Source organism: Mustela nigripes, chromosome 2, assembly GCF_022355385.1.
Source record: "Mustela nigripes isolate SB6536 chromosome 2, MUSNIG.SB6536, whole genome shotgun sequence".
Lineage (NCBI taxonomy): Eukaryota > Metazoa > Chordata > Mammalia > Carnivora > Mustelidae > Mustela > Mustela nigripes.
In genome coordinates this window covers 97,026,969-97,042,104 of record NC_081558.1, presented here as the reverse complement: position 1 = coordinate 97,042,104, position 15,136 = coordinate 97,026,969, and the positions used below count along the sequence as shown (strand labels likewise).

General features: G+C 36.9%; 1 protein-coding gene across 1 annotated transcript in view; it reads left to right on the top strand.

The window, feature by feature from the left end:
* Positions 1–9,812, top strand: part of POLQ (DNA polymerase theta) — a 130,129-nt gene extending 120,317 nt beyond the window's left edge. The window contains exons 28-30 of the mRNA XM_059391041.1: positions 6,093–6,246; positions 8,229–8,344; positions 8,801–9,812. Of these exons, the coding sequence (XP_059247024.1) occupies positions 6,093–6,246; positions 8,229–8,344; positions 8,801–8,914 (384 nt within the window). The 3' untranslated portion in view covers positions 8,915–9,812. The remainder of the gene's footprint in view (positions 1–6,092; positions 6,247–8,228; positions 8,345–8,800) is intronic.
* The last annotated feature ends 5,324 nt before the right edge of the window (positions 9,813–15,136 follow it).

Below are 15,136 nucleotides of genomic sequence, written 5' to 3'. Positions count from 1 at the left end.
TATTCTTTTTCTGTAGACTAAACACAGATGATTTTCCTCTTAGGGATGAATAGCGTATTAATTGGATCTTCTGTTTCACTAAGGATTTTGAAGTGATGGCTCATTCCTGTATTTGCTGAACACAGTCTTTAGGAGACCAATTTAAATATGGGTTCACTTAGTAATACTTCAAATACTTTAAAGATGTTCTTTTTCAGTAAACCAGTTACTTAGTTGTTTTGCTAACAAGTTATAAATTTAATTTTTACATCTGTTAGTTGTTCTTTGTTTCAGTTATCATATCAGTTGTCATACCACACCAAATTGCCAATGTTTTTAGAGATTAGCCAACCATTAAATGTGGTTCATTCATTTTTGGTTCATTCTACTTGTGTATTTGTTTTAAAAGCACTGGCTCGACAGAGGTTATTAGGATATCCAAAATATTGGAGAAGGCTGTTTTTTTTAGCACCATTTTAAGTATTTATTGATGGCATGTATTCAAATTATTATTAAAAACTCTGAAATCATTGGGATCCACAAAAGTATTCTATGCATCTGAACATTTAAATTTATTATAGCCCACATCTTCCTGTTTAAACTGCTTGTATTTCATCTTCTCCCATACTTTTGCATGTCAGTGACCACTACACATTGCATGTATTGAAAATTCCCAGCCCCATCCTGCTGAACTTCTGTCTGGAGCTGAAAACCTTCAGAGCACTAATGCTCTTAGGGACCATGGAGGAATAGTTGGCTTTTTGTTATTTCTTCACTCTGTAGTCTCCCATATAAGTAGATATCAAATATTTATCAGGCTTTTACCATATCTCTAAATCAGTTGTCACTTAAGGGTAGATAATTTTCTGTTGGTCAAATGGAGCCAGCTAGTGGAAGGCTTTTAATGGCAGGCTGAAAAATTTAGACTTGATCTAACAGGAGTTATGTTTCTTGGGATTTACATTATGAAAAATGGTAGATAAAGTCATATATGTAAATGAACCCTGTAAGTTTTTTAAAATTAATATTTTTGCACCTAAAGTTGTGAGAATAAGCCTTTTCTTTTTTTTTTCATTTTATTTCTTTTCAGTGTTCCAAAATTCATTGTTATGTACCACACCCAGTGCTCCATGCAATATGTGCCCTCCATAGTACCGACCACCAGGCTCACCCATCCCCCCACCTACCTGCCCTCCAAAACCCTCAGCTTGTTTCTGAGTCCAATCTCTCATGGTTTGTCTCCCCCCTCCGATTTCCCCCACCTCACTTCTCCTATCTAACTCCCAACATCCTCACTGTTATTCTTTATGCTCCACAAGTAAGTGAAACCATATACTTGACTCTCTCTGCTTGATTTATTCCACTCAGCATAATCTCTTCCAGTCCCGTCCATGTCGTTATAAAAGTTGGGTATTCATCATTTCTGATGGAGGCATAATACTCCACTGTAGGCGTGGACCATATCTTCTTTATCCATTCGTCCGTTGAAGGGCATCTTGGTTTTTTCCACAGTTTGGCTACTGTGGCCATTGCTGCTATGAACATTGTGGTAACAGGTGGCCCCTCTTTTCACTACATCTATATATTTGGGGTAAATACCCAGTAGTGCAATTTCAGGGTCATAGGGAAGCTCTATTTTTCATTTCTAAAGGAATCTCCACACTGTTTTCCAAAGTGGCTGCACCAACTTGCATTCCCACCAACAGTGTAAGAGGGTTCCCCTTTTTCCACATCCTCTCCAACACTTGTTTCTTGTCTTGTTAATTTTGGCCATTCTAACTGGTGTAAGGTGGTATTTCAATGTGGTTTTGATTTGAATCTCCCTGATTGCTAATCATGATGAACATTTTTTCATGTGCCTGTTAGTCATTTGTATTTCTTCTTTGGAAAACTGTCTGTTCATGTCTTCTACCCATTTTTTGACATGGTTTTCTGTTTTGTGTGTGTTGAGTTTGAGGAGTTCTTTATAGATCTTGGGTATCAGCCCTTTGTCTGTAGTGTTATTTGTGAATATCTTCTCCCATTCTGTGGGTTGCCTCTTTGTTTTGTTGACTATTTCCTTTGCTGTGCAGAAGCTTTTCATCTTGACGAAGTCCCACAAACTCATTTTCTCTTTTGTTTCCTTTGCCTTTGGAGACATATCTTGAAAGAAGTTGCTGTGGCCAATGTCGAAGATGTTACTGCCTATGTTCTCCTCTAGGATCTGACAGATTGCTGCCTCACGTTGAGGTCTTTTTATCCATTTTGAGTTTATCTTTGTGTATGGCATAAGAAAACGGTCGAGTTTCATTCTTCTACATATAGCTGTCCAATTTTCCCAGCACCATTTATTGAAGAGACTGTATTTCTTCCAATGTATATTTTTTCCTTCTTTGTTGAAGATTATTTGACCATAGAATTGAGGGTCCATATCTGGGCTCTCTGAGAGTAAACCTTTTCATGCCAAACCTTAGGAGTCAAAGTTTTAACTGATTCATCATGCTGTCACTAAAAAAATAAATAAATAAATAAATAAAAGAAAATTCAAACCCTCTGAATTATGAATAAACATAATCGGAAGTAAATTTTGGTTTTGGTTTTGTTTTACTTTTTTTTTAATCATTAATCAAATTTAATATAGATAATATTTGACTTACCACTGTCAACTTTCCAGGAAAAAAATAGAAAACATATATAGATAAATGAGTAAATACTTTCTTTGGGAAATAATTATGTAAGAGAACTTAACAATCACAGTATATATATATATTTTTCTTTTTAACATAGGGGGTTTTACTTTTTGTTTAAACCCTTATTATATTGAAAAATATACATCGGGAAAATACAGGAAACAAATGTAAATTTCAGTATATTATCACAGAGCTACACCTGTGTAGCAATACTCAAGTCACATAGAAAGTCCCTTGATGGCTCCCAATCAGTACCCACAGCCCTCCCAGGAATAATTGCTATCATTATTTCTAAGCCTATAGTTTTATGTATTTTTGACCTCTTTCTATATCATGTGTATATATTCTTACATCTAGTTTCTTTCACTCAAAATTGCATAGGTAAGTCATTCATGTTTCATTTGGAGTAACTGTTTTATTATAGTGTAATAAATTAATTCTATTATGTGAATATATCACAGTTTATCTATTTTTCTATTGATGGGCATTTAGGTTCCCAGTTTAGAGTTTTTATTATTATTATTATTTATTTTATTTTTTTAAATTTTATTTTATTTTTTCAGTGTTCCAGATTCATTGTTTATACACCACACCTAGTGCTCCATGCAATATGTGCCCTCCTTAATACCCATCTCCAGGTTCACCCATCCCCTCCCCCCTCTCTTCCAAAACCCTTGGTTTGTTTCTCAGAGTTAATCTTGATGATTTGAAAATTCTTGTCCAAGGTCCTTGGTGCACATATGTTTGCATTTATGTTTGGTAAAGACCAAGTCATAGAATTTTAGTAGGTAAAGCCAAATAGTTTTAGTAGGCAAAGCCAAATGGTTTCTTATGGTGGTTGTAGCAGTCGTCCTCTTATCAGAAGCATGTGCAATTCTCATTGCTCTGCATCCTTGCCAACAGTTGCTATTAAGATGATACAATTTTAGCTATTCTGGTGGGTTTAAAGTAGTGTCTTGTTAGTTTTACTTTGCATTTCCTTGAATACTAATGAGGTAAAGCAATTTAACAAATCTGTATTAGCCAATAGGTTATTTTTTCTTGGGAAAGTACTTTTTAAAGTTTTCTTGTTCATCTTTTGTTGTTGAGTTTTCTTTTTCCTTTTAATTTTTTTTTTTAAGATTTATTTGAGAGAGAGAGAGAACGCACAGCAAGGGTGGGAGGAGAGCTGAGGGAAAGGGAGAAGCAGACTCCCAGGACCCCAAGATCATGACCTGAGCTGAAGGCAGATACTTAACCCATTTGAGCCACCCAGGCCCCCCGTCTTTTTCTTATATATAAGAGCTCATTATTGATTATATTTTTGGAAAATATTCTCTCCCACACTGTGTTTGGCCTTTGCATTCTTATGCAAATAAGAGGAGAGGGAGTTATTTGGGTTTATTTTTAAAATTTTTATGGAGAAATAACATGTGCAGTAAAGGGTACAAATCCTTAAGCATAAAGCTGGAAGTCTTAATGTGTATACCCATAAAACCACCATCCCAATCATGATATAGAACTTTTCCAGCACCCAGAAGGCTTCTTTATGTTCCCTCGAAATCAATACTATCCACTCCCCACCCCAGCACACACATGAAACTATAGAGTAGTTTTGTATGAACCTGAATTTTATTTAAGTACAATTGTACTGTATATACTCTTGGGTCTTACTTTTTTCACTCAAATATAGGTCTGTGAGATTCATTAGTGTCATATGTAACTCTAGTTCATGTCTTTATTTAACTGACGTGGGACCATACCAACAATTTATTTATCTGTTTGAATGATGGCAGAAATTTTCACTATTTCCAGGTTTTAGCTATCATTAATAAACCTGCTATGAACATTCTTATATGTGTCTTTTGGTAAACATATGCGCCCAACTTCATTACCTTTAGAGTGGAATTGGTGAGTCACAGAATAAGCACATTTATACCTATAGTATATACTGCCTAACAGTTTTAGAGAGTGGTTATCCCAGTTAACATTGCCATCAGCTCTGTTTATCTACATTCTTGCCGTTGCGTGCTGTCATTGGTCTTTTAGCCATTCTGGTAACTGTGTAATGGTGCCTCACTCCTTATTTATTTATTTATTTGTTTATTTATTAATTATTGTGTTATGTTAGTCACCCTACAGTATATCATTAGTTTTTGATGTAGTGTTCCCAGATTCATTGTTTACGTATAACACCCAGTGCTCCATGCAATATGTGCAGTCCTTAATATCCATCACCAGGTTCACCCATTTCCCTACCCACCCTCCACTCTGAAACCCTTAGTTTGTTTCTCAGAGTCCACAGTCTATCATGGTTCATCTCCCCCTCCGATCTTTGCCTTTCTCTAATGACTAGTGATGTTGAGCTCCTTTTTCATTTATTGTCCATTTGGATATCTTCTTTTGTGGCGCGTCTATTTAAGTCTTTATCTTTTTTTTTTTGAATTGTCTGTTTTTTAACTGATTTATGACAGTCCTTTATATATTCCAGATATGAACCATTTGCTTCTGCGGATTTATCCATCTTTTGTATTATTGTAGTATTTTCCTTGATCTGTTTTAACAAAGTTTTCTCTACCCCAATTTCAAGAAAATATTCACTAGGAGCTTTTGGTTTTGCCATATACATTTATACCTATAATCAACCAGGAACTGGTTTTTATGTATTTTGAGAGACTGAGGGTTACCGTCTTTCTCCTTCCCACTCAAGGATATACAGTTGTCCCTAACTATTTATTGAAAAGACTGAGCTTTCCCCCTACTACTTTATTGTATCACTTTTGCCACAAATTAATTTTCAAATATGAATGTATCTGTTTTTAGACACATTATTTTTGTCTGTTGTATTTGTTCATTCTTTAGACAGTGCCACATTGCCTTCGTGATACAGCTTTGCAAGATGTCTTGATATATGACAAAATAAGTCTTCTTACCTCGTTCTTTTGTTTGGTTTTCAAGAGCATTTGCCTATTCTTGGTTCTTTGCATTTCCATATACATTGTAGAAGCAGCATGTGAATTTCTACACAAACACAAAATCCTGCTGGGATTTTTTTTGAGATTGCCTTGAATTCATAGATCAAAATGGGATTAAGGGACATCTATATGTTTGTGAAATAGTTTTGAACTACTAAGTACATTTTAAGTGATGATATATATGTTTGTGAAATAATTTTGAAACTACTAAGTACATTTTATGTGTAATGCAGTTTTTGATTACGGAATGTTGAAGATTTCTAAACTGAAGCAATCTGGCCTTCTTCTATTTAGACTGTTTTCATGTGGACGATAGCCCAGAATCTAGAGCCCTAGATCATTCTAGTTGTTAGGGTGCAGGTTAATAGTTGATGTCCTGGGTTACATCTTAGTCCAGGTTACAGATGTGAGCACTGATCTGTGGATACTAAAAGCAGGTATGAAACCATGTAGGTGTATCTGATGGAGCCCTCGTTATTTATTTTCATAGGCTGAGCGTCAGGCTATCAACACAACAATCCAAGGTTCAGCAGCTGATATTGTTAAAATAGCCACAGTTAACATTCAGAAGAAGTTAGAGATCTTCCGCTCAACCTTCAAGTCCCATGGTCATCGGGAGAGTATGCTCCAAAGTGATAGAACAGGTTTGTTCATAAATGAGAACCCTGCTATAATGTAGTGAGATTAATTGTATCAGAAAAGAAAAAGGGAAGCATTTTACTCATTATTTTTCAGCAGTTTTCAAATGTTTTTGTCTCATGATGTCTTTATATTCTCAGCATTACTAAGGGTCCCAAAGAACTTTTCTTTATGTAGTTTACATATACTAATATTTACCATATTAGAAATTTAAACAGGAAATTCAAAAACATATATTAACATTTGAAAATAATAATAAACTCACAATATGTCAACATATTTCTAGAAGAGACATACATATACATTGCAGAGAATAACATAGTCACACAGATATAAAGATGTTCATTTACATACAAAAATACATAGATATAAAGACTTGCCCATCACATGAGGATTATTAATTTTATTGTCTTACCTCCTTCTGTAATATCTAAGGCTACTCGTTCAACATTTTTTGTATGGCAATCAGTGTGCACACACACACCACACTTATACCACATATAACACATTCTCTCTCTTTATAGGGAGAATAAGTGGTCAAACTAATTTGAGTGATAATACTATACTGTGTGCTTAAGGGGATTTGGAAATAGAAGTTATCAACCTCTTTTAAGTTTAAAATCGAAGGAAAGAAAAGGAAGATGTGATCTGTGACTGAAATATTTATAGAACTGTTCGCAGCAGAGTGATACAGGGCTAGAATGAGGATATGGACAATAACAGTTTTTGGAGTGGGTGGAAGGCAATGTGGATATATCCCTGAGGATCACTTCCTGGGCTTGTGCTAGGTTAAAGGTAGTGGTAGGTCAGCTGAGCCCGAGGAAGCAGCCCACACAGGAAGCAGGAGAATCATAGCATTTGGGATCAGAAGCCAAAGCACAACAGGAAATCCAGAGGATGAAGGTGTGGTGACTGGAAAGCAGAAAAGCGTCCTGATAACCAACGATGTGAGCTAAGTGGGTCCTGGTGGGGCAGAGAAGATTTTAGTCAGCTGGCAAACAGATCGATGCACAGCATTTGCGGCCCTAGGATGGAAGCAGCTTGCCACAGCCTCATCTGTATTTGCTCTCTTACCCTGTAAGAACTACCTGTGAATAAATCTGGGCTGCAGATTATGATAGCTGAAGAACCCTCTCTGAGGGAAGCACCAGATATAAGGAAGTTCGTATTTGTGCTGCTTGGAACGATCAGTGGGAAATTTGGGTGGCAGAGAGGAAGCACTGCTCTGAGATATGGGGAAATGATTAAGGACAGTTACTCAAAGTAACCTTATCTTAGTGATTAGTGGGGCATAATCTGTATCAGTAGGCCCAGCTTGTTAGGAGATGTAACTAAGTCTGATACAGTGGAGTTATAGGCTCTTTTGAGAATATGCTGAAAGATCAGTCCACAGAAATATGTACAGATACAGACTAACACATAACTTGAAGTAGTCTCTGAAGTCCTCATTTGGACCCTGGGTTTATAATTACTTATTTGTTGCATGTGGTCCATTTGGTAAAACCCCAGTTCTACCACAGTGACACTTCTGGCCATAAGAAGATATCAGGGAGTGTCCTTATAAACCACCTAAAGACAATACCAGCTCACTTTCCTGGGGCAGAGGTCAGGCCCCACACTACTCTGGTGCTATTATTTAGAGAAGTTGGTAGTAAAGGTGCCATGGAAAGTGGAGATATTGGTTGTTTATAGGAAGTAAGTTAGACGACGTCTTTTGGAGAACAGTTCTTCAAACTCCATTTACTGACTTCTTTGTTATGTTCCTCCTTTCTGGGAGGAAGCTGGTAGAGTTTTGAGTTTACCTGATAGGTGGAAAGTCAGCAAGTGGATACTTTCCTAATAGTTCTAAATCTTATATATTTTAATCACTTAATTAAAATTCTCCAGAGTTTCCCAAAATCCCTAAAAACAAACAAACAAACAAACAAAACCTATTCTATAGCACAGTAACATGCTGATCAGTTTTCCTACTTTTTTCATGGGATAGGATTGTTACCAAAGAGAAAACTGCAAGGGATGTTCTCCCCAATCAGAGGAGGCTTCTTCGTCCTTCAACTCCATGATGAGCTCTTATATGAAGTGGCAGAAGAGGATGTTGTTCAGGTATTTTTGCAGGGTTTGCGTCCATTTCATAGAAGACTAAGATGCGGAAGGTCAAGTTAAGGTGCATGAGGTTTCTGGAACCCTTCCCTGGAACCCCAGGATGGCTACATAAATGTTGAGTCCATAAGGGTAGAGAAAGAGCTAAGAGTGCTCTGTTTCATACTCATTTTTAAAGAAACTTTTGATGCAAGGCTGTTTCTGTTTGGGAGAAGTTATATGAGAATCTTGCCCTTTCCTGAGGGTTTAAAAACACTGAAACTGGCAGAGCTCCTGCTCATTAGTGTAGACCAGTTTGGAATGTCTATATTTCTTTTTGGATTTTGAGTTTTAAGAACCATGAGGTGAAGAGCTGCAGTCTGGCTTATCACCTCAGTGGTGGGTTGGGAAACATTCTTTGATTGGGGAAGAGAGTTTGCTAACCTCTTTTTTTTTTCCTCCTTTTTTTTTTTTTTGCAGGTAGCTCAGATTGTCAAGAATGAAATGGAAAGTGCCGTAGAACTTTCTGTGAAACTGAAAGTGAAAGTGAAAATAGGTGCGAGCTGGGGAGAGCTGAAGGACTTTGATGTGTAATTGTATAGATGATGAAGTCCTTGTTGGGAAGCCTGGTGTAGGTACAACCACGTGGAAGAGAGATTACCCTTTTACGTATTTCAGGAAGACCAACTCTCAAGTCTTGATGGATGTGGAATAGTGATGTTAGTGAGAGTTTCAAAATGTATGTCAGACTTTATTCTCTGTAATGTGAAGAAACCTTTTTTGAGGCAAAATACCAAGTTTAATGATTATATTCCCTCTCAAAGAGGGACTGAAATCGCCTTTTCCAGCTCTTTGTGGCTCTAAACGGGTTCAGAATGCATGATTGAAATATGCACTTAGCACTTTGGGTCTCGTCTATGTGAAGCATGAAGACAGTGGAACTGCTGTCTCAGGGGCATTTCTAGCCCTGTGCATCACATTTGTGATGCAGACCCCAGCAGGAACCATAGGCAGATAGAGATTTAGTTTCTCATCGACTACCACAGTTAGGCATTGTGTGTGATTTTTTTGTCCAATATTAAGACTGCCAGAATCGTCTTTGTAAGCAGCATTGGCTAATAAATTCTGAAGTCTGTAAAGTGGTAGGCTTGGTATGGATGTCATCCAGGAATGGATTTTCATGAAATGGTGTTTCTTCTCCTTTTCCCTCCTCAATTCATACAATGAATGTATTTGCAATACTTAGATATTATAAAATAAGCTACACCTCTTCAAGAGGTATCCTGTTCTGTAAGATCAGAAGTTTATACTGCAGTTTAATACAATAATGCCAGAGAAGGAAGACACCTCCATATCCATCTCTTAGTGCCTCTTTCTGTGTTTGTGGTGTGGTGAGAATATCCATGCTAAAGAGATGATATTTTATAATTCCCTCAAAGGTGTATTACTGAATTTCTTGCTGTTGAAATAAAATGAATTTATGAGAAATGTATATCAGTATTTCAGTTTTTTAAATTGTGTTTCATCTAAGAGTGTCCAAAAGCTGAGTTCCTAATTATTTATTCTAGGGTTTGCATTGTTAAGTAGGTTCAGCAATGTCTGTGCACATAGGAAATGTTTCTTATTTCATAATCAGTTATCAGAAAAGTTCTTTTATGTTTATTAACCAGAAATTAAAAAAAACAATTGCTTTATAAACAAAGTATAATACACTATTAGTACTTGCATATTAGTGCACAAAATACTCAGACATGTTTTTTGGGGGGTGAGAGGGAGTAAGCAGAAGATGGCAAAGATAAGAGGGAAGTTATATTATTATTTCTTGAGGTTTTTTTTCCATATTTACCTATACCATGTTTCTCAGAGAGAAAAGCTGTAGTGCAGTCAGTATTGAGATCCAGCACAAGAGAAGGCTCTTCTCTTCTTCTCTAAACATGAGTGCAGACATATAGGTCATTTCCACCTGATCTTCTGCAGCAGTGGCTCTGGATGTGTAGTCCTATGCATCTTCTCATCATTTTGACTTATCAGCTGGACTTAAACAGGCAGCCTTTGCTATGCATGATTAAGTTATACGCAAATTCCAGTTACTATGGTTTACTTAAATAAGACTAGTGCCCCTAATCACAGAATGCATATTTCAGTTCTCATGGTATATTATCTGAGTAACTGCAGCAAGTTCACACTTTATTGGTAGCTCTTCAGTCCCAAATCATGATGTAAATAACAGATGAGCACTGTGGTAAGCAGAATAATTCCCCCCATCCCCATCCTAATCCCCCAGATCTGCAACTATGCTATATTACATGTTAAAAGGGACATTGCTGAGGTGATTAAGGTGGAGATCTTGAGATGGGGAAATTATCTAGGTGGTTCCAATATAAACACATTGGTCCTCATAAGGGGAAGGCAGATGGTCAGAATCAGAGGAGGATGGTGAAGATGTTAGATTGAGATTCGAAGAAGTTGCACTGCTGACTTTAAAGATGGAGGAAGGGGCCATCAGCCAAGGAATGCAGGCAGTCTCTGGAAGCCAGAAAAGGCAATGGAATAGATGTGTATTCTCCCCCTACAACCTCCAGAAGTGATGCAGCCCTGCCAATGCCTTGTCTTCAGCCTAAGAAGTTTATATCGGACTTCTGACCTCCCAAACTATAAGATAGTAATCAGTGTTGTTTGTTTTTCAGTTTTATTGAGATATAAACACACAGCACTGTACAAGTTTAAGGTGTATACCATAATGACTTGACATATATATTGTGAAATGATTATCAAAGTAAGTTAACATCCATCCCCTCATTTGGATACCAAAAAAAAAAAAAAAAAGAATAGTTTTTTCCCTTGTGATGAGAACATTTAGAATTTACTCTCTTGGCAAATTTCAAATATACAATCTAGTAGTGTTAGCTATAGTCATCATGTTGTACATCATATCCCCAGTGTCTATTTCTCTTGTAACTGGAGGTCTGTACCTTTTGAACCATCTTTTCTAACTCTCCTCTTCTCCTACACTTGACCTCTGGTAACCACATATCTAATCTCTTTTTCTATGAGTTTGTTTTTTTAAAGATTCCACGTATAAGTGAGATCATACAATATTTGTCATTCTCCATATGATTTATTTCACTTAGCATTATTCCCTCAAGGGCCATCCATATTGTCTCAAATGGCAGAATTTCCTTTTTTTTAATGGCTAAATATTCCATTGAATATATAGTCCACAATTTCTTTATATATTCATCCACCAATGGACCTATAGTGTATTTACATATCTTGGTTATTGAAAGTGATGTTAACAGAGGGGCATAGATACCTCTTTCATAAGTGTTCCCGTTTCCTTCAGGTAAATATTCAGGAGTGGAATTACTAGATCACATAGTAGTCCTATTAATTTTTTCAGAAACCTTTGTACTGGTTTCCACAGTGACTGCACCAGTTTGCTTTCCCACTAACAGCACACAAGGGTCCTCCTTTCTCCACATTCTAGCCAACACTAATTTCTTGTCTTTTTTTATGATAGCCTTTCTAATGGGTGTGAGGTTTTGGTTTATATTTCCCTGATGATTACTGATGTTGTGCACATTTTCTTGTACCTGTTGGCCATTTGTGAATCTTCTTTGGAAAAATGTCAATGAAGACCTTTGACCCATTTTTTATTTGATTAATTAGGGGGTTTGTGGTAGCTTTTTTTGTTTTTGTTTTTGTTTTTTTTTGTTTTTGTTTTTGTTTTTTTTTGCTAATGAGTTGTATGAGTTTTGATATGTATTAGATATTGGCTCCTTATCAGATTTGCAGTATTTTTTTCCATTCTACTGGTTATATTTTCATTTTATTGATTCTTTTGATGTGCAGAAGCTTTTTAGTTTGATGTCATCTCACTTGTTTTTTATTTTGCCACTTTAGGTGTCATATCAAAAATTCATTGCTAGAACCTATGTCAGGAGCTTTTTTTTAATGATTTTTTTCAAGGAGTTTCATGGTTTCAGGACTTAAATTTAAGACTTTCATTTCAAATTAAATTTTGTGAATGGTGTAAGATAGAGGTTTAGTTTTGTTCTTTTACATGTGAGTATCCAATTTTCCTAGCACCATTTGTTGAAGAGACTGTCCTTCTCCACTAAGTATTCTTGGCTTCCTTGTCTAATGTTAGTTGACTTAAACATGTTGGTTTATTTCTGAGTCTCAATTTTGTTCCATTGGTTTGTCTGTCTGTTTTTATGTGAATACCATACTGTTTTGATTACTATAGATTTATGATATAGTTTGAAGTCAGGCAGTGTGATGCCTCCTGATTTGTTCTTTTTTTTCTCACGATTATGTTGTAAAAGATTATAAAAACAATTTTAGGATTGTTTTGTCTCCTTCTGTAAAAAATGCCATTGGAATCTTGGTAGGGATTGCATTGAATCTATATATAGTTTGGGGTAGTATAAACATTTCAACATTACTAATTATTCCAGTCCATGAACACAGGATGCCTTTCCATTTATTTGTGTCATCTTTGATTCTTTCCTCAACTGTAGTTTTCTTTTTTTTTTAAGATTTTATTTATTTATTTGACAGACAGAGATCACAAATAGGCAGAGAGAGAGAGGGAAGCAGGGTCCCCGCTGAGCAGAGAGCCTGATGTGGGGCTCAATCCCAGGACCCTGAGATCATGACCTGAGCTGAAGGCAGAAGCTTAACCCACTGAGCCACCCTGGTGCCCCTCTATTTTTCATTTCTAAAGGAATCTCCACACTGTTTTCCAAAGTGGCTGCACCAACTTGCATTCCCACCAACAGTGTAAGAGGGTTTCCCTTTCTCCATATCCTCTCCCAACACTTGTTGTTTACTGTCTTGTTAATTTTAGCCATTCTAACTGGTGTAAGGTGGTATCTCAATGTGGTTTTGATTTGAATCTCCCTGACAGCTAGTGATGATGAACATTTTTTCATGTGCCTGTTAGCCATTTGTATGTCTTCATTGGAAAAGTGTCTGTTCATATCTTCTGCCCACTTTTTTTTTTTTAATTTTCAGCATAATGGTATTCCTTGTTTTTGCACCACACCCAGTGCTCCATGCAATCTGTGCCCTCTATAATACCCACCACCTGGTTCCCCCAACCTCCCCCCGCAACCCACTGCTTCAAAACCCTCAGATTGTTTTTCAGAGTTCATAGCCTCTCATGGTTCACCTCCCCTTCCAATTTCCCCCAACTCCCTTCTCCTCTTTATCTCCCCATGTCCTCCATGCTATTTGTTATGCTCCACAAATAAGTGAAATCATATGATAATTGACTCTCTCTCCTTACTTTTTGAAATGATTATCTGTTTTGTGTGTGTTGACTTTGAGGAGTTCTTTATAGATCCTGGATATCAGCTCTTTGTCTGTATTGTCATTTGTGAATATCTTCTCCCATTCTGTGGGTTGCCTCGTCGTTTTGTTGACTGTTTCCTTTGCTGTGCAGAAGCTTTTGATTTTGATGAAGTCCCACAAGTTCATTTTCACTTTTATATCCTTTGCCTTTGGAGACATCTTGAAAGAAGTTGCTGTGGGCCATGTCAAAGAGGTTACTGCCTATGTTCTCCTCTAGGATTCTGACAGATTGCTGCCTCACATTGAGGTCTTTTATCCATTTCGAGTTTATCTTTGTATATGGTATAAGAGAATGGTCGAGTCATTCTTCTGCATATAGCTGCCCAGTTTTCCCAGCACCATTTATTAAAGAGACTGTCTTTTTTCCACTGTATATTTTTTCCTGTTTTGTCAAAGATTAATTGACCATAGAGTTGAGGGTCCATATCTGGGCTCTCAACGCTGTTCCACTGGTCTATGTGTCTGTTTTTATGCCAGTACCATGCTGTCTTGGTGATCACAGCTTTGTAGTAAAGCTTGAAATCAGGTAGCGTCATGCCCCCGTTTTATTTTTGTTTTTCAACATTTCCTTAGCAATTTGGGGTCTCTTCTGGTTCCATACAGATTTTAGGATTGTTTGCTCCAGCTCTTTGAAGAATACCGGTGGAATTTTGATCGGAATGGCATTAAAAGTATAGATTGCTCTAGGCAGTATAGACATTTTAACAATGTTTATTCTTCTGATCCAAGAGCATGGAATGGTCTTCCATCTTTTTGTGTCTTCTTCAATTTCTTTCATGAGTGTTCTGTAGTTCCTCGAATACAGATCCTTTACCTGTTTGGTTAGGTTTCTTTTCAGGTATCTTATGGTTCTTGGTGCTATAGTAAATGGAATCGATTCTCTAATTTCCCTTTCTGTATTTTCATTGTTAGTGTATAAGAAAGCCACTGATTTCTGTCCATTGACTTTGTATCCTGCCACGTTGCTGAATTGCTGTATGAGTTCTAGTAGATTGGGGGTGGAGTCTTTTGGGTTTTCCATATAAAGAATCATGTCACATGTGAAGAGAGAGAGTTTGACTTCTTCATTGCCAATTTGGATACCTTTTATTTCTCTTTGTTGTCTGATTGCTGTTGCTAGGACTTCTAATACTATGTTGAACAAGAGTGGTGAGAGTGGGCATCCTTGTCGAGTTCCTGATCTCAAAGGGAAGGCTGCAAGCTTTTTCCCATTGAGGATGATATTTGCTGTGGGTCATTCATAGATAGATTTTATGAAGTTCAGGAATGTTCCCTCTATCCCTATACTTTGAAGCGTTTTAATCAGGAACAGATGCTGGGTTTTGTCAAATGCTTTTTCTGCATCGATTGAGAGGACCATGTGGTTCTTCTCTCTTTTCATATTAATTTGTTCTATCACGTTGATTGATTTGTGAATGTTGAACCATCCTTGTAGCCCAGGGATGAATCCCACCTGGT